The 27,919-nt window shown below is 38.8% G+C and overlaps 1 protein-coding gene across 1 annotated transcript in view; it reads left to right on the top strand.

Moving 5' to 3' along the window:
- Positions 1 to 26,156, top strand: part of NUDCD3 (NudC domain containing 3) — a 109,210-nt gene extending 83,054 nt beyond the window's left edge. The window contains exons 5-6 of the mRNA XM_072633752.1: positions 16,950 to 17,138; positions 26,032 to 26,156. Coding sequence (XP_072489853.1) covers positions 16,950 to 17,138; positions 26,032 to 26,142 — 300 coding nt within the window. The 3' untranslated portion in view covers positions 26,143 to 26,156. The remainder of the gene's footprint in view (positions 1 to 16,949; positions 17,139 to 26,031) is intronic.
- The last annotated feature ends 1,763 nt before the right edge of the window (positions 26,157 to 27,919 follow it).

The following is a 27,919-nucleotide window of genomic DNA, read 5'->3' as shown; positions in this document are numbered from 1 at the left end:
ATCATTCTTATTTACCTTGAGCCATTCCTAACCAGAGTGATTAAAGTATTCCTTGGTCACTGATCGCTTGCCAGTTAATTCCTCAAGGTCAGAAGGAAGAGAAGAATTATTAGATGTGATTGGATAATGATATGAATCATTTCAAAAAGAAAATTATAGTGTTACTAGCAGGCATATTTTGCCATCTTAACTATACATTAGGGAAGTATGAGCCATAGGCATGCATGCCTTTTCTCTCTTATTAGAGGTTAAAATGAGATGGACTCATAGACTTACGTTTTGTAGTAATGAACAAACTCCTTCAGAAGTGTTTTCACACTCCACCATAGTTATAAATCTGACAGCAAGCAATTGTTGACACTTCTTCTCCCCTGATGTCCTGCAGCTCTTTCATCCACCTTTTTTAGACTTCAGGGTCCCAGTTCTAGTCTCCATCCCTACTCTGTCTTTCTCATTGTTTTCCAAAGTGCCCCACACTCTAGATTTGGAAGATCTCAGACATAAACAATTTTTAGGCTGTGGGTAACAAAGACTAAACAGTCTTCATTATTTTCTAGAGATGATTAGTTAAAACTCAAAAATTTCCTGTTTAAGGGCTTTCCTTGTTGATTTCTGTACAAGTATCCCTCTTTTAATGCTTGAGCCCATTTAAGCCAGTGGACAAAATGACAGTATCAGGAGCATCCAAGAAACAAAATGCATATAGACAAAAATTAATAATATCTATATCTGCATATAGATATTCACAAACCGTGTGGATGCTGATTAGGTTATCAAATGAAGTAGCCAAAAAAGTTGGTACAATCTTAGACTGCTTTGAAGCATACTTTACAGGAATGAGGAAGTTATAGTTCCTTCCTACTCTGCGCCAGTTAGACCACATTTGAAGTCTTGTGTTCAATTCTCCATGCTACAATTTAGGAAAGGGCACCAATAAGCTATACAAAGGCAAGAGAAAGCAACTAGAATGGTGAAGGACTTCACATCCATTAGGATCAGTTGAAGAAACCATACATGTACATTTAACCTGGAGAAAACGGTTTGATAAAATGGCAGGGACAATGATATCTATGTTCAGGGATTTAAAGGGCTGTCATGTAAAAGAAGGATTAGACATTTTTCACTTGTTCTTAGAGGGCAGGACCAAAAGTAATGAGAATAAGTTTATAAAGAGGCAAGTTTAGGCTTGATATTAAGAAAAACTTCCTAACAACAATAAGAGTTGTCCATAGGTGGAATTTTTTACCTTAGGAGTAGTGGATTTCCCCTTTTCTTGGGGTCTTCAGGCAAAGGTTGAGTGACTGCTTGTCATGTATGTTATAAAGAAGTTTTCTTTTCAGCTAAGTTTAAACTAGATTGACCTTACAAGGTCTCTTCCGTCTTTAAAATTCCATAATTCATTCTACTTCCCTTGACATACTATCCCTTTTTTTGTCTCCTGTTCTTATTCTGCCTTCTGTCTCTACATCTTTGTTTATGTAGTCCTTGAACTAGGAATTGACTTTACTCTAAGCCATCATTTCTTCTTTTTAATATTTTTCCCTTTATGGCTTAACTCAGGTGCTTCTTTGTGAGCCCTTTTCCACTCTTCCCTCTTCCCACTCACCAACTGCTATATCTCCCTTCTCAAATTTCTTGTAGTGCTTTTCCCTAAATCTTTCCTTTGCACTTTCTGCTTTATTACTTAATAGCATAATAATATGAGCCTCTATTATCATAGTTATTATATCTTTTTCTATTAGACCCTGTGTTCAGAGTGCTTACAATTCATGTCTATTTATTTTAGCAGATTCTTAGTTCTTAGAAGAGTGCCTTTCCCATAGTAGACACTTAATAGATTTTTGTTGAAACATACTGAATTTTGAACCTCAGAGAGTATTTAGTTCTCTCTGCCATTTTTGGTCAATTAATGGTCAATAAAGTAATTTTTGGACTACTCACTTTAGAGCTGTCATTCATTCTTCTCCCAAGAGCTTCATTCAAAGATGAGCACTAAATGATTCCTGATCAAACCTTAGGTAATAACGTTAGATTTTTGAGGATATAAACCTGGAAGGTAACAAAGTGTCAGAAGATATAAAACATGCAGAAATATAAAAATCAACTGACTTGTAACATCAAAGGAACCAACATGAGATAATGTCAGTTCATACTCCTTTAATAAATAAAGATTAAAAATTAAATGTTATGGCATGTTAACACCAAATATTATGACATGTAAATTGGCCTTTAAAAGCTAAGGAAATCTTACACCAAATTGAGCTTAATGTATATACTTCAGATAACCTGGCAGCTGAGTCATCTTACAGTTCTATGGAGTTTTGTTTTTTCAGTTGGACTAGTGATTTTGTTGCATAAGGAATTCCCTCTTCTGATGTAGACTAGCCTCACTCTGAAATCTGTCGACTTAAAGAGTTACCTGGGAGACTGAGATGTTTAGAGTTACACAACCAGTCTGAGTCAGAGGTGGGACTTGAACCCACCTGAAATCTTCCTGACTCGAGGCCAGTTTTTGACTTTCAGAGTAGTCATTATCCCCTCCATTTGACAGAAAACAGCTTCATCAAGATTGTGACTTGCTCAAGACCATATAACTAGCTGTTTACCCCAGCCAGCAACAGTTCATATTTATTAGCAAGTCCATAGCCTTGGCATTAAGTAACAGGCTCCTGGCGCACACAGCAGAGTAAGCAATGAAGAGCCATCCTTTTTTTTAGAATCTTAGATGGTTATAAATAAAAGTAGCTCTAGTGATGACCTCGTTTAATCCTCTTATTTTACAGATGAGGAACAGGACCTAGATAGTTTCAGTGATTTACCTGTAGTCATGAAGTCAGAAGTCATACTGGCAGAAGAATGACTAGGACTCAAGTCTTCTTCCAGTACTTTTCCAGAATATTTTGCTGACTTAACTATAGACAGTAGAATTGTCATTTTACCAAGAGAATAATAAGCCCAAGAGCCCTAGATAGTAACCTTTTGAGTGGAAAAATATTTGAATGATTTCTTTGTTTCTGAAACACTGATCTCCAAGCCTGATGCCATTTGTTGATAGATTCTTCATTGCAGCACACCACAAATGAAGACTAGTCACAGTTTGTAACTAATAGCAATGCAGTGTTGTATATATTTCCCTCTGGAGTGGAGTAGCTTCTGGTGAGCTCCTTCCAAATTGTGTTATCTGACGTTATTGATGTCTTCATAGAGAAGGCAATAAGCTCCATAAATCTTTCTCCCTGCTGAGATTATTGCTAAAATAAAACAAACCCAAACATCTGGCCTCAGTGACTGACTTCTGGGCTTTGCTGTGAGGGAAAGACTGAAGGTTTACAGTTGTGGTATTCTGAATCCATTGGTATTGTAATCAACCTATTAACTCATTACTTATTTCATTTTTCTTATCTTTGTAGAATACAGTTATTACTGCAAATCAACCCTTGATTTTTCACATTAATGAAGGTAGAATTTCCTTTAGATTTGCAAATTGGTAAATGCCCCCAAAATAGGCCCATTTAACTGGAGATCCTATGATTCTGTCACTTTAGACTTTGATGTGTTTTTGTATTTGCATTTGAATTAATGTTCTGGGAATTCACTTCTAACAGAATAATGAAGCCACATTATGAAGTCCAGGGTTAGCAAAAGCTGGGAAAGGTTCCAGTTTCTGCTTCCTGACCCCTGCTTAACTAAACTTCCCTGCCACTTACTTCATGCTGGGAATAGGGAGCATTCTTTTTGATAGAAAGCATCAATTTCTCTGGAGCAGGAGGACCAGGTTAAGAATGTGAAATTTATAAGGCTTCTCTTCCTTATTCTAAGTATGTAGTATGGCAACAAATCAAATGGTGAAGGAACAAACTGCTCATGAACTTAAAAACCAGAATGTTGAATACTACCTACCCAGAGTGCCTAGATATATCTGTACTTCATATGCATATATTTCTTATGAATTCAATAAATTCAAGTCAGTGGTAGACTAGGTGCTGAAGGAAAAACAAAAATAAAATATATCACTACCATAATTATAGCCAACAAGCATTTATTGGGCACTGACAGTGTGCCAGGCACTGTGCTAAGCTTGAGGCAAAAACCAGTTTCTGCCCTAAAAGAGCTCATTTTAATGAAGACAAGTAAACAAGTATGTATACAAAATACACAGTGTGAATGGGAAGTAATCTCAGAAGGAAGCCTTTTCACTGTCTATTCCCCATTCCTCAAATGCTCGCCTTCCTTGTCTCTGACTCTTGACTTTAGTCAAGGCGATGCTCAAATCCTACCTTCTGCAGGGGACCTTTCCCTGTCTTCCTTAGTACCTTGCTTCTGGACTACCACCCATTTATATTGCGTATAGGCAAGGAGATGAAGGGTCAAGTTGGAGAACAGCAAAAATGTCCATGTATCTAATACTTAGAGTTAATGGAAGGAAATAACAAGTAAAAAAAAGTAGGAATGGGGCCAGGTTGAAAAACACTTTAAAAGTCAAACAGAAGATTTCATATTTGTCCTTGGAAGTAATGAGGAGCCATTATAGCTTATTGAGTAGGTTTGAGGCATAGTCAAACATTTTAGGAAGGTGACTTTGGCAGTGAAGTGGAAGATGGACCAGACTAGGAAGACTTAAGGTAAGGAGACCAGCTGGCAGGCATCACTGGACTAATGAGCCCTGCAGCAAGGTAGTGGCTGTATGATTGGAGAGAAAGAGGGGAGATTTTACAACTTGGCTCCAACCCACCTTTCAAGCCTTATTATGCTCCATGTACTTTGTGATCCAGCCAGATTTGCCTTCTTGCTGTTCATTGCCTCATCTCCCATTTCTGTGACTTTAGACATGTAATTCACCATATCTGCAATGCATTCCCTTTCGCCTCCTCCTCTTAGAATCTCTAGTTTCCTTCAGCAGGTGGCTCATGTGTCACTGGACTCATGAGGCCTTTCCTGATTTCTGAAGGCTAGTGCCTTCCCAAATTACTTTGCATTTATTTTGGATTTCCTAGATGTGCATGTGTTGTCTTCCCCAAGAGAATGAAAGCTGCTTGAGGGTAGGAACTGTTTGGCTTTTGTCTTTCTATCCCCAGCACCTAGCACAATGCCTGAAGCATAGTAGTGAGTGCTTAATAAATGTTTATTGATGGACTGATTAACTGATGTGCCTGCCTTGGGCTGTCACATGTGTGGCCCCTGCCAGGTTTCCTGTGACATTGAACTGGCCCCCTAGGAGAGAAGTCTTGAGTAGGAAAGGACTGGAAAGAAATGGTATCCCCCTACCTGATGTCATTAATTGGCTCTGTAAAAACACATGAAATGATATTACAGGGGACAGCTAATTCTACAGGGAAAATGGTACAAATGGGAATTCAGCCAAATAACATGATGGTAGGGACTCCTAACTTTTTAGTTAGGTTTGAGTTGAATGTCTTAATTGTGCATCTATAATGTCCTGTGTTTGGCTTATTTGGGACCAAGCACAAATCCTAGGTCCCTAGGATCCTAGATCCAGAGCTGGAAGGGACTTCAGAGGCCATCTGGTCCAACCCCCTCATTTAACAAGTGAAGAAACTGAGGCCCAGAGAGCCTAAATGATTTGTCCAAGGTCACACAAGTGACAGAGTTACAGTGAAGATTTGAACCCAGGTCCTCTGACTACAAAACCAGTGCTCTTTCTACTATATCATGCATAAATCATGAGATGTGAAGTTTCAGGGAATTTTGCACAGATTCACAGAATTTTAGAAGTGGAAGGGACCCTAACAGCCTTCTAGTGCAACCTGTACCCAAGCAAGAATTCCCACTTCAACACACCTGCCAGGTGACCATCCAGCCTTTGTCTGCAAGCTCCTAAACTGCCAGCTTTCTACCTCTACCCATGAGGCCTGGTTTTGCCAAAGAGAACAAATCTAATCCCTCTTTTACATGACCATCTTAAAAATGCTTGAAGGTATGACATAGATGATGATCCAGGGAAGGAGTAGTCAGATACATAGTAGAAGAGCGAAGAGAGATCAAAAACGCAGAGGAATATCCAAGAAGAGAAGTGAATGATCGACTGTATTGAAGACTGTACAGAGAGGTTAAGAAGGATGAGGATTGAGAAGAGGTGGTTTGATTTTGCAATTCAGAGATCATTGATAGCTTTGGAGAGACTGGTTTCAGTGAATGATGATGAGGTTACAAGTCTAGCTGCAACAATTTTAGAAAAAAGTGAGAGAAGAGAAGGTGAAGGTTCCCACTGTAGATGCTGTAGAAATCCTTGTGAAGGTAACTTTACTGGCAGGGCACAAGCACAGTATTCCTATTGTTATCCCAAATAAACATAAACTTCATGTGTAGATATCTCTGGGAGGTTTCAAAGAATGAATGCTCTCTTTCCCACTGCCCATTTGTCCATAAATGAGTTTATCCTGGGCCACCTTTTCAGTGAAATGAAACTGCTTCCTTCCTAGTGCTAGCTTTCAGTTGCTATGACTTTTAGTATTATAAGTATCATGTTTTCAAGAAAAAACAAAACATAAAGACATAACATAAAACTTAAGAAAAAAACATTAAAAACACAAGTATCACGTTTTTAGAGGCAGTTTGTGGCACAGTGAATTGAGTGCTGGGTCTGGAGTCAAGAAGACCCGAGTTCAAATGTGACCTCTGTTTGCCTCAGTTTCCTTAGTTGTAAAATGGAGATAACAACAGCATCTACTTTGCAGGGTTGTTGTGAGGATCAGATGACTCATATTTATAAAGGGCTTACTACGGTGCTAGCACACTTATTGCCTTCCCTTTCCCTTGAGAACAATATTTGATGTATTGTGCCATTGTTAATGTTTTATTAGAAGTTACTTTTTCAGTGTGATTTATGAAGTTGATACATTTTTAAAGGTGTTTTATAAATATCTTAGAGCTAACCTTTTCCTCCTGTGGAAACAAATTTCCAAAATTATAGCATTTAGCTAATGGAAAAATAGGACTTGATTTTTAAATACTATTCAGATTTCCAGGAGTACATCTACTGTATAAAGTCAATTATACTTATAAAGCTAGATGAAGTATTTTTCCTTAAAGTATTACAATTTAGAAGCCATTCTTATTGCCACATTTGGATTGCTGGTCTAGGTCTAGAATCTCAGACCTAAGTCACAGCCAGCAGACTGACCCAAGCAAGCCAGTTGCTTATCAAAAATCCTTTCTACAGTAGACCCACCCCTTTTCTTCCTTATGTCATGGATTCCATAGTAGACACACAAGGGCAGGCATTCAAAGCAAGCAGGGGTGGCAGCTAAAACTGTCTGACATTTCCTCCCTCCCTTCCTCCTACACCTCATAATGTTAAACGAGAATCTTTGGTTTTCAGGCAAGCTTCTTTCTTGGTTAGTGAAATGTAGTCTTAGCTCTGGCAACAGTGCTGATGGCTTTTCATTTCCCTGGAAGCCTCATTCAATCACATAAACCAAGTAGTTAGCTTGCTCATAGTGTTAATTTCTTAATCAAGTGGGGAAACTGACAGGTTCTCCCACTCACTACTGGGGGTGGCTGGAGGCAGGCATTCTAAGTGAGATTGCGGATACCTGCATATTCTCCCTGTTACAAGAGCCTTCAGGAAAGGGCACTGTAGCCCTGGTTTCTGTGTGACACTAGTTTTAAAAAGTAAAAGTTACTTGCTTTTTTTCTGGCAGTTTTTAAACTTATCTTGCCTAATGGGCTCATTATTGCATATATTTCACTTTGGGTTCAAAGTAAAAGGTAAGTGTCTTTGACATTTGATATCCAAAATAGGGGAAGTGCTGAGAACATAAGAATTAATATAAGAAGAGAATTGTGGGTACACCAAGCCTTAAGTTATTGCCAGGACGTAAAGGAGCATTAGTCAGCGTTTTTCCACTGGTAGCCAGAAGTCTAATATTATTCTCCAAACTCTGTGCCTACTGATTGTTTTGACATGCATTCATGTGTGTTGTCTCCCTACCGCCTTACCCCACGGTGAGAATTGAAGCTTGAGTAGGCAAAATGACCTGAAGTAGTAGAATTTCAAGGAAGATGTTTTGCTGTTTTTTTAAAATTATGTTGTAGAGAATCATGTTGCTATTAAAAAAGGAAGGGAAAGGAAAATAACATGTTGAAAAAAACTAGATTTATGTTTCTTAAAAAACATCTTGAGCAAAGCAGAGGAGTACAGAGCATTAGCAGTGGCTAAATGATACAGCATCAGAATAGCATATTTTCAGTGCATTATTTTCACTCCTCTACTATAACATTATGCAAAGGAAGAAGTGATACTTGGTGATATGGAAAATTCTTGTTCAATAAAGTATAGCAGTGATTTGGGGGAAGATATTTGCATCAAATATCTATAATAGAATTCTAGTTTGATAACCAGTATATAAAAGGAATTCACACACACACACACACACACACACACACACACAGAGTCCTCAATAAGTAGTCAAAGAGGATAAACAGTTTTCAAAATACTTAAAACACCGTGACATACAATATATGCTGCTATGACCATTTGTAATAATTTTAGTGACAGTCTTGTATCTTGGGTGCTCATAGCCTTTCCACACTTTGCTCCCCTTTGTTTTATAGTTTCATGGGATAGGCCAAGAATTAGAATACAGAAGGAACAACTTGGTGGAAGCTGGCAAGATTGAAACTGACTTTATGGTACCTGACAAAATGTTAGGCATTTCTATCAACAATTTTATCAAAATGTGCTCTAAATCATTAACAAGAGCAATGTGAATTAAAACAATACTGGAACTCTACCTTATATCTCTCAAACTGGCAAAAATGAGAACAGTTAGAAATAGTCATTTTGTATTGAGCTATGAATTGGTACAACTGTTATGGAATGGTTTTGAATTGTATAAGGAAAATCACTAAATTGTTCACCTTCAAATCCTATCCAGCTGTTGAAGTCAGAGTTGGGAGAGTGTGGTTCAGGTGTGAAAGAAATCACTAAGATGACTTTCTCCTAACCAAGGGGAACTTTATTGATGCAAAGCAGTGGGCTAGCCCTGGAAGAAGGACTAGCAGTTTCCAGAGGGACAGAGGCTTGTTTTTGTAAGGACAAGATAAGGAAGATGGGAAACTTTATGACCCAGGATGAGAGAAGCAAGGAATTTTATGGTCCAGGATAAGGGGAAGTTTTATGGTATTTTGTGTTCATCCTTCATTGCTGAAGAAGATCATGCCATCAGAGAAGATGATGACTTGCACTTGACTTTGTTTTGAGTGAGGGAGAGCTATGCAGGTTACCAGCCTCACTTCTCCAGAGCCATCTGAATCCAGAGACCTGATATTTCTCAGGATGACTGGAGATGACCCAGGATGCACTGGGAGACCTTGGGCCCTTTAGTCTTTGCAGGTACTCACTTAGGGTGAGGCAATGTCCATTCAGTGTTTAAGAAGTAGCCAGGGCATGGCCCCTTTAATGAGATCAAGAAAAAGAAAGCTATCAGGCTGGGTGGGAAACAGCAACAGTTACTATTGATAATCACTCTCAAGCTAGGAGGGCCCAGAGGATCCCTCAGGCAGGGCCCCAATGGAGTCCCAGTTTCAGAGTGCAATAGGTTTAAGGTTTTGGGAGAAAGGAGAAGAGAGGTATTTTAAGATAATGGGAAAAGACTTCAGGATGCTCTCAACCTCAGGAGGGGACTTCTCAAGGTACTGGAAAAGCAACCCTCAATATTATGTTTAACCCTCTTGGGCACCTTATGCTATATCCTCATCACAGCTATCCACCTAGGCCATCTCATCATCTGCCACTACTAATCTGATCTTACTCACATACACCAGCACTGTCGAGATTGATCTTGGGAACTGACACCTTGAAGGGCCTACCAAAAGTCGATGCTCTTTAGGCCCTGGGGAAGTTAATTCACTTGTCTTTAGAGCTTCTACCCTAGGGTAACCTCTACCTTCCACCCAGGTAACAGTCAGTCAATCAATCAGTCAGTCAACAGGCAGTTACCACTTAGTAATTGTTATGTTCTGTGCTCTGGCCCTAAATACCAAACCATGCTTTAAGCTACACATTCTATCCAGCCATCTACCAAGCCATCTCCCCATCAGGCCTCTCTCTGAGCTCAGCTTCCCAGAACATAAATTCCATTCCTTGGTCACCATTCCTATATATGTATTTTTATTGTTTTTTATTGGAATATAAGCTCTTTGAGGAGAGGGGCTGTTTCTTTTTAAAATATTTGTATGTTTAGCACTTAGTATGGTGCCTGGCACGTAGTAAATGTTTAAAATGCTTGCTCGTACCTTTTGACCCAAGGGATACTATTACTTGGCACATACCTCCAAAAATACCAGATTGAAAAGTATGCCAAAATATAGCAGCATTTTTTTGTGCTAGTAAAAAAAAAAAACAACAAACCCAAAGAAAGTAGATATCCATTGATTGAGGAATATCTAAGCAAATTGTGGTATATTCATTACATGGAATAAATACTATTGTACCTTAAGATTGTCATTCAGAGAAATAGAGAAAGACAGTATGAACTTTTGAAAAGTGAACTTTTTTGTGGGGGGGGGGGGGGGGCGGCAAAAGACCAGTGTGCCCAGTGACACACTATATACAGGAATAGCATGGAGAGAGAGAGCTGTCCTCACAGTGATCCCAGGGACCCCTCCAGCAGACAGTAACTGATAATTTCTCTTCACAGAGAAATAGTGGTGACTAGGAGGAATGGAATGCTTCATATACTTAAAAATATTTTTAGTTGATATCTTTTTACATAGCCCAGAGTGCCTCCTGTGTCCCACTCTATCCCCACCCAAAGCCACTTCATTTTTTTACATGTATTTTCATATTTCATTGTTTTGTTGGTGGGTTTTGCTTTACTGTTGATCTTTGTTTTCTTACAAAGCAGCGGCATCTGTGGTGGGAGATAAATATTGAGAGATGGTTGTTTTTAAAAAAAAAGGCAATAAAACTTAAAAAAAATACTACAGTTAGACCACCCTTATCTATCTGCTCTAGTTTAGGATAGGTAAGCTTGATGGAGCTGTGTTTATTGGAAACTTTTTAAGCTGAAAAGAAGTTTGATTATGCATTGATTTGTTTTAGTGAATTGAGGGGAATAGAGCTCTAGGCTGAAACTTTTGTGTGTTCTCCCTCTCGACTCATAAAAGTGAGTCTCATTACAGATCCCCTTCAGATTCCTTTAGAAAATGCCCATTTAGTACTTCCCTTTCCCCTCACCCCAGAGTTTCTCTCCTTTTCTGCTTTTTATAATTTCCTCACACCAGTTTCATACTTCTAAGATGACATTTAGCTAATCTAGTAAATTAACTCTGCATGGAAGAACCTCTTATGTAACCTTTCTCTAGTTCTTTGACCACACTTGTGTAATATATAACAAGGATAGTCACCAAATAAATAATAATTTTGTCTTTAGAAAAGATTATAGACTCCAGGTTAGCAACCCCTGGAAAATTGTTCTAGTATCAGTGGAAAAAATATGTAAAATATTATGCTACTTGTCAAAATATATTCTAAGACTATAAGGGTCTCTGATCTGTGAGCTAGGAGATGACTTGTTCTGGGACTGTCATAGACCTGGGTCTTGAAGTAGTGGGCTGCAGATACCCTTTCCCCTCTTCCCAGGCCTAGAAGCCTACCATTAAAAATAGAGTGGTAGAAAGCCACTTTGGGCCTGTTGGGAACTAGATTCAATGGGAGATGATAAAGAGTGTTCACCTTGATGTGTTCTGTTTACACTCTAGAACAGAGCAACTTAGCTCAAGGTCTTTTGTCTTCTTTAAATCTCTAAAAGACTTGGAAGGAAAAAAGCATCCTGTTTATCATTGTCAAATCAGCTCTATAGATTGGCCTGAATTTTTCTATATAAAAGTAGGGTTTTAACTTATACCAATTCTAGTTCTTGTCCCTTGCTGCTAAATAATAACAGAGTAGGGTTACACTTTACTGGCTATCTGCTGTAGCCTGAGCAAGATATAGTGGGAGAGCTTAGCCATTGCAATACCTGGAATAAAAACTGACCCCTATACTTTGAAAGCATTTTTTTAACCTTTAAAAATAGACTTAAACACCATGATATACAATCCAAAGTGCTTTGGATGTTTAGAGCATTGTTGGGAGTCTTGTATCTTGGGCTTGCATAAGATCTACCTGAGCTTCCTGCCCTCTCACAAAGCCTCATGGGATGGCCAGGAATTGATACAGTTTTGGAAGGAAATTGGTAGATGTTGACAAGATGAGAACTGATTTGATGATACCTGATAAAACATTATACCTACCTACTCATCTCTTTTTGTTCTTCTTTCTTCAAATCTACTCTTAAAGTAATAAGCAAAATAATCAGTCAAAGTTATGCATATTGCAATGTAAAATTTGCAAGAATACATTGCATTTATCTGTGGTTTGAATCATTATTCTTTATGAAGACTAAAATATAAATACCCTGTCATTATGACCACCTACAGAGCCGCTTACAATGTCATGCTTCCTGTGAGCATCAAGGAAAAATACTACTCTAATGATTAGTTTGTTTTATCCCAGGACTTTCAGCCTAGAGGATCCTAGGGCTCTTTACAAATGACATCCTAGAGTTACTTTATTTGCTGCAGTGTATATATTACTGGAATATATTGTGGTGCCCATTAAAACCTAGAGAACAATATATTTAAGTGTCAGAGTATGAGAAGTCAAAAACAAAATTCAAGTAGGACTGATGATTTAAATGAGGCAGGATGCATTTACCTCACTTGTATTGGAATTTGGACAGGTTTCAGTTTAATTTTAAAAAGTATGTTTATTTTCCAGGAAAATAATATTACTGTGAATCTGGGGTGAGGAGAAAAGGGGACAAAGGAAAGTGGTTATTCTCTTCCAACTCCAGTGAGAGTGCAAATTGTTTCAAATTGTTTCAATTGTTTCAAATTGAAACAAAGTGGTCAGTTAATGAATAGCAAATTTTAGATCTTGTGTGTTCTACATCATTGCACAATAAAACCTTGTATTTGCTTTGCAGAAATGGTAATGGTCATACTCAGATGATTTTTTTCTCTTTTTTAAAACAGTAAAACAGTAGTGAAAGCTTCCAAGAATTTTTTAGTTTGAGATTTTGAATGGCCCATTTCATGTGAGTCATTTTCTAGGTAGGTAAATATAGTATAGTATCTAGGTAGTGAATGAAAAGCACAGTAAATCCTATGTTTAAATGTTTTCTATCATATGAGCCCATTTTGTACTTGTGTGTACATATATATGTGGGTCTGTATTACATATTTACATACATACACATAGAATTCTACCTTACAATGAGGAAAAAATATGTTTCCCTCTTAGAAGAGTTTTCACTGCATTGGACTGGAGGTCGGAATTTTGTTTAAGTGAATGTAGGGTTGAGATTCCTCTACCTCAATGACAGCTGTATAAACATGAAGAAATTACAGAGTCCGGCTGGGGAAGAGTGAGCCGGCCACAGCGTCTGGAAACTGAAAAGTCCATGTAAGCCTGGATTTTGGTAAACTGGAAGTGATCTCCCTAGTCCGAGCCACAGAGAACCAGCATTCTGAGGAGAGGATGGGCACATTTAGGAATCTATTTACTCTTTTCCTCCTCCTTCCCAATCCAGTAGACAGAGAAGGGCTATTTTTCTGTAACAGTATTTGCAGCCTGCTTAGGTGCCAAAATGGTTATGTCCACAGAATGATCACAGTTCTTTATCTTGTAGTTAGACCCTATTTGGGGGAAGTGGAGGAAATATTTCCTTTTATAAGTTTTCCCACAGGCCCATTTCTATCAATACCCCCATCCATTAGTTCAATAGAAATTATAATCTTCTGTACTAAGCATTTAAGACAGTTTCTTTGAGTTTTGACCCACATTTTAATCCCATAGGGATTCTAACAGAGAGAACAGAAGAATGGAGCATCTGTTCTTTTTGAGCTGTCCTGTTGATTTATTTGGCTAAACTTTAAGATTGTGGAAGGTGACACACTTAGACCAGTAGGTGATTCTTTAAAGCCATATAATACCCAGGATAAACTACCAGAGCTAACACCACACGCACACACGTATGTATGTGTGTACGTAGACACATACATACATACATGCATGTCTCCACTACCTGTCATCAGGAGAGTGCCACGTATTCCACATATGTTAATAAGTAACAGGGAGCATGAAAGGAAACACTTTACTCTTCAGAGTAGGAAGCTGAGGCATGCACGTTGGTACCAGTCTATAGCCTTAACTTTAATCTATTAAGCCATCTGGCACACCTAAAATTTAACTCAGAAAATCAGTTGTTTTTTTTTTTTTATTTTAAATTATTTTATTTGTTTTCAGTTTTCTATAATCACTTCCATATATCTTTTCCCCTCCTTTCCCCCTCCTTCCCCGCTCCCTCCCCAAGATGACATGCAATCTTATGTAGGTTCTACACATACATTCCTATTAAATGTATTTTCACTTTAGTCATGTTGCACAGAAGAATTAAAATGAATGGGAGAAACCATAAAACAAAACAAAGTGTAGCACAAGAGAAAGTGGTTTCATTCAGCAATCCAATTCCATAGTTATTTCTCTGCATGTGGAAGGTGTTTTGCCTCAAGAGTCCATTGGGAATTTTTGTCCTTGCATTGCTGTGAAGGGCTAAGTCTACCAGAAAAATTCCTCACACACTATGGTTGTTATTGTGTACAAAGTTCTCCTGGTTGTGCTCCTTTCACTCAGCATCAGATCATATAAGTCTTTCCAGGCCTCTCTGAAGTCTTCCTGTTCATCATTTCTTATAACGCAATAGTATTCCATTACATTCATACACCACAACTTGTTCTGCCATTCCCCAATTGATGGGCATCCCCTTGATTTCCAGTTTTTGGCAACCACAAAGAGAGCTGCTGTAAATATTTTTGTACATGTATTGCTGAGTCAAAGGGTATGCATATTTTTGTAGCCCTTTGGGCCTGGTTCCAAATTGCTCCCCAGAATGGTGGGATTAGCTCACAGCTCTACCGACAATGAATTAGTGTTCCAACTCTCCCACATCTGCTCCAACATTTATCATCTTCCTGTTTTGTCATGTTACCAATCTTACAGGTGTGATGTGGTACCTAAGAGTAGTTTTGATTTGTATCTTTTAATCAGTAGTGATGTAGAGCATTTTTTCATATGACTGTAGATGGCTTTAATTTCTCCCTCTGAAAATTGCTTGTTCGTATCCTTTGACCATTTATCAATTGAAATCATATGTTTTAAAGCTGGAAGAAACCTTTACAGATCTCCTAATCTAAAACCCTCTGTAAAACATGAGGCAATTCAGGCCCATGAAGATGAAATGACTCAAGTTTGCTCAGCTAGTCAGTGGTAAATCTGAAGCTAGAGTTCAGGCAACCTCATTCCTAGTCCAGTGCCCTTAAATCTCATGCATTTTCTCACTGAGGCTTCTCCATATAATCAGAGATCATTTACTGTTTTGTAAGCTTCCTGAGGGGAGAGACCATACCTTTTTTCTTAAATATTTGTATTTTTCCCAGCACTTAGCCCGGTACATATTAGGTAATAAATGTTGTTAAATTTTGAATCCTTGTTGTCCCAGGGACTGATTGTCATGTCATCATGAGCCTTAATATTTTCCTTTGCTCTATTTCTTAAAACCATCAGAAGTAAAAGAAAGTGAAAAATAAATCAGAACATTTTACTATATAATGCCTCTGGTTTTAAAAACAAATATGAAAGTGGGTAAAGTTGAGTGAAATGAGATAACTTGGTTGGTGAATTTCATTTATCTGTGCTATAGTACATGGTTAGCTGAGGACTAACCACAGTGTGTTTCATCTCACTTTCAGACTTCTCAGATGCTTGAGGAGCTAGCTTGAGTACTGAACGTGGAGACAGAAAGATCTGATTTAAAATCCTTCCTCCGCTAACTTTACCAGCTGTGGGACCTTGGGCATGTCATTTAACCCCTCTGTCTGCTTCAGTTTCCTCAACTGTAAAGTGGGGATAATAAAATAGCACCTACCTCCCAGGGTTGATGATGAGGATCAGATGAGATAATATTTATAAAGTACTTAGCACAGTGCTTGGCACAGAATAAGCTCTTAATGAATGTTTGTTTCTTTCCTTCCATTTACTCTGTATGTAACTTGTATGTACCTATTTGAGTGCCTCTTTGGTGTACTAATTTTATTCTTAGCTCACTCTTCACTCAGACAACTTTCTGTGATGTTAAGGTGAAGTCTCCCTTTTTGGTGTGACTGTGGCAAAGCTCTTGTATTCTTAAGGTGTAGTTTGTGTTCATCCTTCCTTTTCAAAGAATACCATGATTTCAGAGAAATGATGAGTTGCACTTGCCTTTGTTTTGAGTGAGGGAGGGCTGTGCAAAGTCACCAGCCTCACTTTTTCCTGAGCCATCTGGATCCAGTGACCAGATATTCATCAAGATGAGTGGAGATGGCCCAGAATGCAATGGGAGACCTTGGCTTTTTTCAGCTAAGGCCTATTCAGGTGCACACTTAGAGTGAGGTAATGCCCATTCAGTGAATAAGCCTTTTTAAGAAGTAATCAGGGAATGGCCAGGTTTGTGTTAAGGTGTAGTAGGTCCTGAATGAATATCTGGGACTACACTTGTCCACCTGGTGTTCATTAGGTAGTTTGTTGAAATGGAAAACAAATGGTTTTATAAATTTTTTTTTAAATTGACATTTTGGAAAGACTTTGATAGACTTTGCTTTCCATTTTACCAAAGCTTCATCTAGTATCTGTATATAATAATCCTTTGTTGGATTATATGTGTACATTAACTAGCAGTAGTTATTTCTCTCTGGGGCTCACACTCCTAAGTAGACCTGTGTCCCACCACTTTACACAAATGGGTTGATAATTGTAGAATTAGTCCATTAAGTTGCTGGCTTTGTTGATTAGCAGTTGTTGTCACTGTCTTGTACTTAAAATGATTTTGATTATTTTCCATTTCTAGATTAATCTGAATAAGGTTGGAGAGTACTGGTGGAGTGCTATCTTGGAAGGAGAGGAGCAAATTGACATTGACAAAATAAACAAGGAACGTTCAATGGCGACAGTGGATGAAGAAGAACATGCCGTGCTGGATAGACTGACCTTTGACTACCACCAAAAACTACAGGGCAAACCCCAGAGCCACGAGCTGGTATGAGCTCAGATTAATTTTCCTATATAGTATTCTTTGAAGAAATACAAGGAGACACTTTCCAAGCAACAGCTTACCTTTCCAGCAAATGCTGTAGATTTTATTTCATGCAAATCAGTAGGTACAATAGAAGAGCTAGGAAGAGAAGAAGAAATAAGAAGGATATAAAGAATTTAGGGAATTGCTTAGTGCAGTTTTGGGAAGAACTGCTTCCTCTTGTTATTTTCTACTTTTAGGTATCAGGTGCTACCTCAGAAAGCAGCTTCCAGGCAGTCATCACTGTAGTTAGTGAGTGAACTGGTTGCTCGCTCGTGCGCTCTCTCTCTCTCTCTCTCTCTCTCTCTCTCTCTCTCTCTCTCTCTCTCCCCGCCCCTCTCTCTCTCCCCCCCTCTCTCTCTCCCCCCCCTCTCTCCCCCTCCCTCTCCCTCTCCCTCTCCCTCCCTCTCTCCCTCTCTCTCTTTCACACACACACACAGACACACACACACACACACAGACACACACACACACACACACACACACCTCCACCTCCTTTTACTTCTATATTATGTTCTTTTTGAATGTGTTACAACTCACATTTTCTCTGGGACCTTGGAGTCAGAAGGAAAACAAAATTATGCCGATGTCATCAGGACTAAGAATTCTAACCACTGTAGATTAACATCGATAAAATAAACAGGGAATGTTTGGTTATGGTGGATGAAGAAGATTGTGTTGAACTAGATAGACTGACCTTTGATAGTCATAAAAAAACTACAGGGCAAACTCCCCAGAGCCATGAGCTAGTCCAAGCTCGGATGGAACCCAATGCTTTCATTGATCTTTTTGGATAGTCTATTTTTGATTGGTGAATCTTCCTCCCCTGATACATATTAGCAGCACTTCAGAAATATCACATGTAGCTTGGTGAAGAGGAGACACTAGAGTGTAATTACTTTAAACTAAGTAACAAAGATAATTCTTAGCTTTAATGAAGTGCATTGTTAACTTGCCAGCCCTGGGCTAGCCAGAGAAGCCACTATATGAACTAAGTCCCACTTCACTAATTATGCTTCATGTGACCAGTGAGACTTTAGAGCATAGGCAGGGTGTTACAGATGCCTCCTGCTACCAGCACTTCAGGTGCAAATCCTGTAAGTAGAAAACTCAGGGTAGGAAGTGTAGAACTCTAAGGTTTGCTTTTAAAGTCAAAGAATGTGAATGTACCCACCTTTTTCGTGAGAGTTTTGCGGAAAAGGAGTGGTGGTGAAAGTAATGTAAAGATGCTAGCCAAAAACAAACATGAAACTGGTTAACATCTGCTCATTATAGAACACAGTGTAAACAAACTACTAGTGGGGAAAAACTGGCCAATTGAATGTATAAGTTCTTCCTTTCTATTTTTTGTAATCCTAAGAGTGGGTAGTTAAGCAGGGAAGAAAAAACTTGCTTTTCTCAGAAATTATTTTTAACTTGGCATTGTCCCACATAAGCAGTTAGTACCATTTATTTGAACTTCACTGTGACAGTGAAATGTAAATTAAGCAGAAAATTTAGACTTGTGTGCACGTGGTGGAATTTGGGGGATGCCTGATCTGATATATTTGTTATTTATTTTTGTACTCTAGATAGGGCTAGTGCTGAGCACAGTGCTTGGTATATAGAACTTTATAAATGGTTATTGACTAATTGAATGAAGCACTTCTAATGTTCATGGCCTCCAGATCTTTTTTAAAAGCTACCTTCCCTTGTGCCTGATTAATTAGATTCATATGGCTTCATAATGAAATCTACTGCTAAGATCTCTACCCTTAGGGATAGTCAAATAGTAATTGTCAAAGCTCTTCCCAGACCTTTTTTTACACACAAATGCAAAACTAACTTCATTAAAATGTACTCTTTTTTTCCCTTTTCCTCTAAGTTCATATGTTATATAAGTCTCTATAGGTAATTCCATCTTTTTCTTCATATTAAAAATTGTTTACAAGACTTAAAGAACTGAAAACTCAGTGAAATATAGCCCTCTGATAAGGTTTTTAAGCATGCCTCATATCCCTTAAAAAAAAAATCCATATAGTTAATTCTATATATATCCAACATAAGCCACTAATACCTAGGACCTGAGAGTAGCCCAGATCATAGAATTCAATTTAGATGGCCTTCAGATTTTAAGGACCTTTTATTTCTAAAAGAGGGTACCTTTGCACATATTTGCACAGTTAGACTTAGTCCTACTTAACTACTTTTCTTAGGTTGCTTTTATCCATTGTCTATCCAAAACGCAGAAGAGATTTGTTTGTAAACTTTTCTTTGGACCTAATACAAGAATTCCTTTTTTCAGTCTAGATTAGTTTACAATCAGTGGGATTAGAAAATACTTGTCATTTGATTAAGATTTGTACTAAGGTTAAAATGGAGTACTCACATGCCAGCTGCCAAAAGTAGGGCTTCACATGCCTGCCTGATGGATACTAAATGGGCAGTCTGGCAAGTCTACTAGCTTATCCAGATGTGAATGCACAAGAAATTGGGTTATCAAAAATAAAATTGGATCTTTGTCATAAAACAAGAAAACATTCCAAATTAATTTTTCCTTCTTTTAATTGTAGTTTGATTGTTATTGATGGAGTTTTTAAGAGCAACAATCGGGTGCTTTATGGACTAAAGTTGTGTAGTACGAGTAAAATTCCATAATCCAGTTTATAAACTTCATTGGAATACTTAAAACAGATGTTTCCATCTAAAGGAGGGATTCTTGATTACTAACTACATCACTCAGTCTGATCTCTCTCATCCCCACTCTCTTCAGTGCATTTCTTCTCTGCCTTTACCTATCCCCATCTGTCTCATATCAGTTTTCCAGTCTTCCTAGAAGTGTGTGGAATACCTCTGACCTTATTTTGAATCAAAGGCTCAGCCCTTCATAAAGCCCTGCTTTCCTGGAACCTAAGCTGATTCTGGGAGAGTTTGATTTCTTCTCTACTTTCATGGCTTGTTTATTCAATCACATTTTTTAATTGCCTACTATGTGCCAGAGATAGTGCTAGGTGTTGGACTTATAAAGGCAGAAGTAAAACAGTTATTGCCCTTATTTGGTCCTCAGAGAGCTTATCTTCTATTTTGAAGTCCTCCATAAACAAAGGACTGCTCTTTCTGGGGCTAAAATAGTCCAGCATAAAATGGGGCTGTATCCTGCTCAGGAGAAACTGCTTACCTTTTCTTTCCACAATAGTAGTCTTTGAAGACACTCCATAGGATTTACACACAAGGGTCAAATGATTCTGTGAACAACTGTTACCTTTTCCACTTCGAAAAGCCAATGCCATTTTGATTTGATTTCAGAAAATTCAGCTTGCCCTCATTAATAATGTTAATTAATAACATTAATAAATCAGATTAAATTGAAATTTGCCTGGGGGAAGGTCAGGGGTATTCATCTGTTCCAGAGTGAATCTAAGGGCCCAGGCCTTACCAAGAGTGAACCCAAACTTCCAGAGGGCACCAGATTTACTCAGTTTCCTTGGGATTTTGCATTCTATGCAAAAACCAGGAACAAGATTTCTTAGTGCCACATTAGAACAGACTTAGTCTCCTAAAGTGGGAGAGGATAATGCCATTTGCCTCTCACATTCATGCAGTGTTAGATTATCTGATGACATCATGTGGTACAAATGAAGTACTCTCTCTGCATTGTCTCTTTACACAGTAGGGTTTAGTTTCTACTTTTGTGTGTGGGGATTACTCAGTTGTACTGAGGTTATTTGGATAGTGTGGTATCAGCTCTTTGTCTTACTGGTAAAGAGAATCAGTCAGGTTCATGTTTGTTTCCATCTGGTCTCATCAGGAAGTACAGACTGTAAGGTTTAAGTTAAGAAGGCAGGAAGCTCTCTCCCTTCTTATGTAACTGAAATGAAAACGATCGAATGATGAGTAGTAAAATGAAGACCACAAGGACCTGGAGAAGACACTCTCCTCAAACAGCACAGACATGAAAACTAGGCCTGGAAAGTTGTTTATGTCACTTTTCTGTCAGGAGTCTGACACTTTTTTTTCAGGTCTTTATTTACATCCAAGCTCCTAACAGTGATTAGAAATGACAATGCCATTTACTATATTTGAACCATTAAATGATGAAACAGACATAGAAGGCAGGCTTGTGTTCCCTATAGTGTGAGTTTGTGTTGTCATTTTGATACATCTCATTACATTTTTACATAGAAAGAGCTATATAAGAGCATATAAAAGAAGACTGCTGTCAAAGAATCCTAAGTCACAGTTACTGTTATTAACCAACAAACCTCCTCTAAAATGATTATGGTAGCTCACATTTATAGAGTACTGTGAAGGTTTACAGAGCACTTTTCTTGTAATGATCAAGAAGTGACTATATTTCATCTGTGAAGAAAAGAGTTTGGACATTACTCTTTGTTGGAGATCATTTGCTTTGTGGAATTGGCAGTGCCATAGTTAAGCTGTGTGTGTTATGAGGGATAGATAATATGTTGGACCTGGGAGTCAAGAAGACCTAGATTGAAATTCTGTTTTTTATACTTCTAACTGTGTGACCATAGACAAGTCATTTACTTTCTCTGAGCCTCACTTTTCCTCCTTAAATAAAATGAGATGATAATATCTGTAGTTTCTGTAGCACTGGGTTGTTAAATTCAAATGAGATCATGTATATAGAGCTCTTTGAAACTTTTTAATGAATGCCAATTATTGTCAGTAATACTAGTATTTTCCACTTAGGACAACTTCTAAGGTATTGTAACAGTATGATATGCCCTTTTACTGTTTCTGTAGACTTTTGGCAGTTATATTTTAGGTAGACGTGAACTACTTGAATATCCCTCAGTCAAGGAACACATAGGCTAATCCTGTACCTAGCACACTGATTTGTACCCCAAGGAAGTTCTGGGTATGTGACTACTTTCTTAATTTTACCAGATTTGCAAATCATGTTTCTGGCATTCCAGGTAAATTGTGAGAGATTTTTGATAAAGTTTTCTTTATCTGTAAAATGAGGATAAGAATGCTATACTGGCATTGAAGCTGAATTTATTGTGAAAAAACAAAACTTTGTTGATTTTGAAGTGCTATATAAATGTGAGTTATAATTATTAAAATGATCATTTTATGACAACATTCTTGTCATAATTTGAAATGCTCTGTGATCATTTTGCATTTTCTTTTTTTGGGTCAGTCAGTTGCTTTAACCGTTTTCCATATTTAGTTTAAGTAGAGTTATCTATCTCAGAGGCAATAGTATTCTATCTGGATTGCATTCAATTTCTAGTTTTTCTTTGCCTCATACTTTAGATCTCTGGTATTTATAATTAGTATTAGTAAACATTTGTTCAATTTCTGCTATGTACATTCTACCATGAACCAAAAAGTAGGCATTCACCTGATTTCTGTTCCTAAGAACAAATAAGGTAAATATCTCCCTCCCTTCTTTCCCCCTCCCCCCGTCTCTCTTTTTCCCTCCTTCCCTCTCCCCCCCCCTCCTTCCCCCGCTTCTTCTTCCTCTCCCTTTCCCTGCCCTTCTCTCTCTCTCCCTTTCCCCCTCTTCCTCTCCCTCCTCTCTCCACCCCCTGCCCATGTGTGGGCACACTTATTAATTTGCTGACTAATATACACTCAATTCCCTGTTGACTTAACCCTAGTGAAGCAAAGTTAGTCTGGCTTTTCTTGAATTTCTGGCTTTGGACTGGGCCTAGGGCAGACTCTTGCAGTATAATTACAGGTCCCTTACCCTTCTATAATTCTGCAAGTAAGCCAAGAATCCCCAGAAATTCCTTACTTTGTAAGTTGGTATGTACTATAGACAGCCTCTGTCTTTTGGTATTGGGCCCTTTAACTGAGAGGTATCCCACTGGTCCATGGCTACCCCAATGTATGATCATGGGTCCAGGCTCCTGGAGTAGCACCTAGAGTATGTCATTCTGTTGTTACGCCACAAAAAGTAGCATTTGATACTCTGGGAACAGAACTTGACTGTCAAGGCCATTAGGATAAAATCTCTAGTGATAGAAAAGATCTGATGGAGATAGGAGAGTAGTAGAAAAGAATTCTAGGCTAGAATGGAGTGGGTAGTATTGAGGCAGCATAATCCCCAGGAAGAAGAGGATCTATTCAGTGCAAGTCATGTGGTGGGGGTAGAAACGATCAGTGATCATCAAACATAAGAAACCTCTGTGTTAGAATAAATGTACGGGTATTCATAACATTTAAAAGACAGAGAGAAATCATACATGAGTACACAGAGGAATATACATGGATAGAAATTAGACTTGAGTGGGTAGTTCTCCCATTGCAGTACACTAGGAAGAGTGAGGCTGCCTGAAGTGTGACTCTGCCAGAGAGGCAAGACGGTGCCTGAGGCGGGCGGATCAGACGCCGGGAAGCAAGGACCATTTTCCACTACACGTAGGGAAACCTCTTTAGCATCTGTCACTGTGTAATTGATTTAATTTCTACAATCCTACTCAGAAGACACTTGATTGCTTTATTTTTATTTTTTAAGTTTTATTGATGCCATTTGTTTTTTATACCAGTTATTTTCTGATACACTACTTTTGCACCCTCTTAGAACCTTTCTTTATAATGAAGAAAAACGATTAAGAAAAACCAACCAGCACAGTGACTGACTTTATAGCATATGCAGTTCTGAAACCATGAATCTCCACTTCTTAGAGGGGAAGAAAGTGTTTCATCATCTGCTCTTTGGGACCAAGATTGGTCACTGCGTTTATGCTGAGAGTAGCTGCCTTTTTGTGTTATCAGTTACATGGATTGTCTTTGTGTATCCATGCTCCTGGTCCTACTTTCTTTATTGCCTGAAAATCCATACAAGTCTTCCAGTGTTTTTCTAAATTCATCACAACCCAGTAATATTCCATTACATTTATGTATCACAGCTTGTTCAGCTACTTCCAGCTGATGGGTAATCACTTTGCTACCACAAAAAAAGACTACCATAAAAAGATTTTTTTTTAAACAGGAGAAAAAATTACAAGTTAGGACCGAGACAGAATTATATAGTAAAGAGTTGCTTCGTCTCTCTTCTTGGCTTTATTACCTCTGTCAGTGCCATTTGTAAAAATTCACTGTTAAAAATCCCAGTATCTTGGCATCTGATTAGAAAAACATTTCCTCACGGGTGGGGAAGATTTTTTTAATAAAAGAAAAAGCAAATGCTAAATTTGTGTTTCTCCTTAATAGTGTCTATTTGACTTCAGTCCAGTAGCTGCATTTCCTAGACATCTTGCAACATCAGTGCTGATGTTATCTCATACCACATTATAGTTACCTTAAAAACATTTTTTTTCAACACTTCACAGAGAGCCACATAGGTTATAGTTAGATACAAGAATTTGAGAGTAAAGTCATTAATTCCTTGGAGATACTACTCCACAGCTAAGTATTCACAGTTTGCTTGTTTGATTTTTAAAAGCTGTAATCCTTTTGAGGGAACTTTCCAACCCAAGGAAAAAGCTGTATGTATCAGGTATCTTAGAAAGTTGCTCTAGTTCTGAGTGTTTAGAGACATGAGTTTTATTCCTACTATATTGTCACTGAGTTGAGAGGTCAGTAGTTGATAAAGTCAATAATGTTTGAGCCTTATAAAAATATGATCTACAGTTTCCCTGGCAAATGATGCGGTGCCTCATGCAGGAGGAGGGTAACCCTCTTGTCTCTAGCCAGTACCTGGATACCCTTGCCTAAATGATACCCTTCTCATTTCATTCTGAGAAATTATTCCCAAGTAGTAAAGGCCACATCCTTCGATTGGCATAATTTCTCCTAAAAGGTGTCCAATCACTGACATAGGACATCCAAAGGAATCTTTGAAGAAATTATTAAAAGAAAAAAAGACCAGGTCAGATCATTTGAGGCATACTCCATCTTGAGTGGAGCAGCTGAATTGTGCATGGTCCTGGGGCTTTATTTCCACAGATTTACCCCTCCTCATTTAAGGATGTCTCTGATTCCATTGATGCTTAGCAGTTCCCAAAGGGCCATACACTAGAAGGAGCTAGAAGTACAGCCCTCATAGAGAGTTCAGCAAGGTGATTTAGCTAGGCAGAGGCAAGTAAGCAGTAAACAGTTCTCTATTACTACAGTAGACAGTTCTTAAAACATAGAGGAATTTTCCGTCATCTGTTACTATGCATCACATACCGAACTAATCTGTTCAGTGTGACTAGAGCATTTTGGTTCATTAAGGCTAGTTCTCCTATGTTCTTTGCTTAATTATTCTATCCCATTTGTGGAAAAGTAGGAGCCATACTTTTGCTCAGGTAGGAGCTAGGAATCAGGGATTAAATCTATAATTTCATTGTTATGGGGAACTCTCTTTATCTTGTCCCCAACATGTTTTCTTAGAGAGTTGTGTAGAGCACTGACAGGTTGGGACTTGAACCCAGCTCCTCTTGGCTTTGAGGCCATATCATAACCCATTCTGCCATGCTGCTCTCTTGCTCAGAGTTGTTCCCAAATTGGTATAAGTGAAAGGCAGAGACATCAGTCTGAAATTGCCTCTGCTTTGTACCTCCTTTTGGATTTTGGACAGAAATGCCTGATGGTAGTGAAAAAGAAAATGTATTCCAAAGAACATTTAATATTTCTGCTCTCTGGTGGTAGGATGGAAGGTATCAACTGTTGAAAACCTATCTGCTTGCCTTGCTCTGTGTAGTCTTATAAGCCCCATATAAGTGACAGCAGGCCACTTACCAGGCAAAGTCCATGAGCCAACCATCCTCCTTTCTGGCCACACTGACAAAAATTAACCCAAAGAAGCAAGAGGGAGTTATGCCTATTGATTGGAAAACTGCTTTGGGGAAAAAAACAAACAAACAAAAAAATTTTGCAGTGCCTTGTGGTGATGTTAATTTTTCTTTTTTGTTTGTAGAAAGTCCATGAGATGCTGAAGAAGGGATGGGATGCTGAAGGCTCCCCCTTCCGAGGTCAGAGATTCGACCCATCTATGTTCAACATCTCCCCAGGAGCTGTGCAGTTTTAATGACAAGAAGGAAAGGAAACTCACTCAAGTCAAGCTCTTGGAAGCAGAGGATAAGGCAGAGAGATGCCTTTTTGTGTGGGCTTTTTGCCTCCTGCTTTTCCTCCATGGCTCCCATGCATGCCTCGGACTCATCTTGTCCACCGCTGTATCCATCTTTATTTGCGAGGGGTGTTTGGGTACCCCAATCTTATCCCTCCTCCCTTCCTGTCTGTTTCAGGGAAGAAGGGGGGAAAGTAGAGGGAAGGCTAATGCATAGCAACTGCTATGGCTGATGCCAAGTTAGAATATGTGTTATGCATGAGGGAGATGTCCTAGCAAATGCAAGATTACATACTCCTGTCACCACGGTAACCAGCCACTGCAGGCCGCATTTTCTTTCCTTCTATGTTCTCTGCTTGCTGTTGTTTTGATGCGATTCTGCTCAGTTCTCTTTAGGGGGTAGGGAGGGAGGGTTGGGCGGGGGGGGGGAAGGGAGTTGCTGTTGCTGGGTTTTTTCCCTGCAATTGTTGGAGTGATTTGGATTTGTGTGACTTATGTGTGCTGATGAGAAGTGACTCTTTGATGGCTGCTTCAGGCTGTACTGTTTCAGGAAGCCCCTTGGTTTGGCCTTTTGTTTAAAGACTCCACATTCAGTCTTACTCATCAGTTTGCCAAGTCCTATTTTTTCCTTTGGGTACCTCCCAGGCACTGGCAGTAGGAGGTCGAAGCTGCCCCCACAGTGGCAGAAACCTGCCTAGTTGGGATTCTGGTATTTTTATTTGTTGCTTTCTTATTGAACAAGGCCCAGATATTGGAAGGAAGTGCAAGTTCTCCCAGCAGGGATCAGCTGCAGATAGGGATTTCTGTCTCAGGAAAGAATGCAGGATAGGGCTTTCTAATTGTGGCTTTCTGTGAAGCTAGTGCTTGTGCATACCAGTGTTGGCCATGCATTCTATCCCACTCTTGTCTGAGTGATGGACTTCTAGCTGCCACTGTTCTTCTATGTTTATCCTCAAGTCTCTTTTCAGCCCCAATGATCTACAACTTATATTTTGTTTACATACATCTCCTGGATGAATGTAGAGCTCAGTGGGAAGCAGGACAGTCTCTGGGAACAAGGAAGAGATTTTAACATGCAGTGAATGATAGGTTTGCCCTCTGTTGAAGGGCATAAGCAGAGGAACTCATCAGATGATTAATAGGTACCCTGCATAGGATATCCTTGATGCCCTCAATGGCCCCAATGGAACCATGGGTGTCTCTGTAGATTAATTGCAGTGAGGGTAGAAATAAGGATGCTGGTTTCTATATGCTGAGCAGACTGAGGCAGAAATGTCAGGAGCTTGGTACTCTCAAGATCATGCTCTGTATGAGCTGGATGCATTTTATATCTTTGTTCCCATCTGTTCCTACTCTGCAGCAGTGGTCACTGCTCACTTGGTTACTTAGGATAAAGAACTTTATTAACACCTAAAAAAACAGCTGTCTTGCTAATCCATGTTATTAACAAGGATGCAACCTCCACTTTAAACATTGCTTACAGGTGAGCTGCCTGCTGACTGTTCTTCCGAAGTCTAGGAACAAGCACTCTTTAGTTCTTTGCTTGTTCAGTGTTCCTTAGAAGCAGCACGTCACTGTTAGCTCAGAAGATAGAAACATAACCCACTTTTGATTAAATCTTTACCCCAGTCCCATTTGACCACCACTCAGAAACTAAAGCCTTCAGGTTTACCTAACAGTGCATAATTGATTAACAGATAATCCAGGAAGATAAATTAGATCAATTTTTTTTTCTGAG

This window comes from Notamacropus eugenii, chromosome 1 (assembly GCF_028372415.1).
Source record: "Notamacropus eugenii isolate mMacEug1 chromosome 1, mMacEug1.pri_v2, whole genome shotgun sequence".
NCBI classification, from domain to species: domain Eukaryota; kingdom Metazoa; phylum Chordata; class Mammalia; order Diprotodontia; family Macropodidae; genus Notamacropus; species Notamacropus eugenii.
This window is presented reverse-complemented; position numbering and strand designations above follow the sequence as displayed.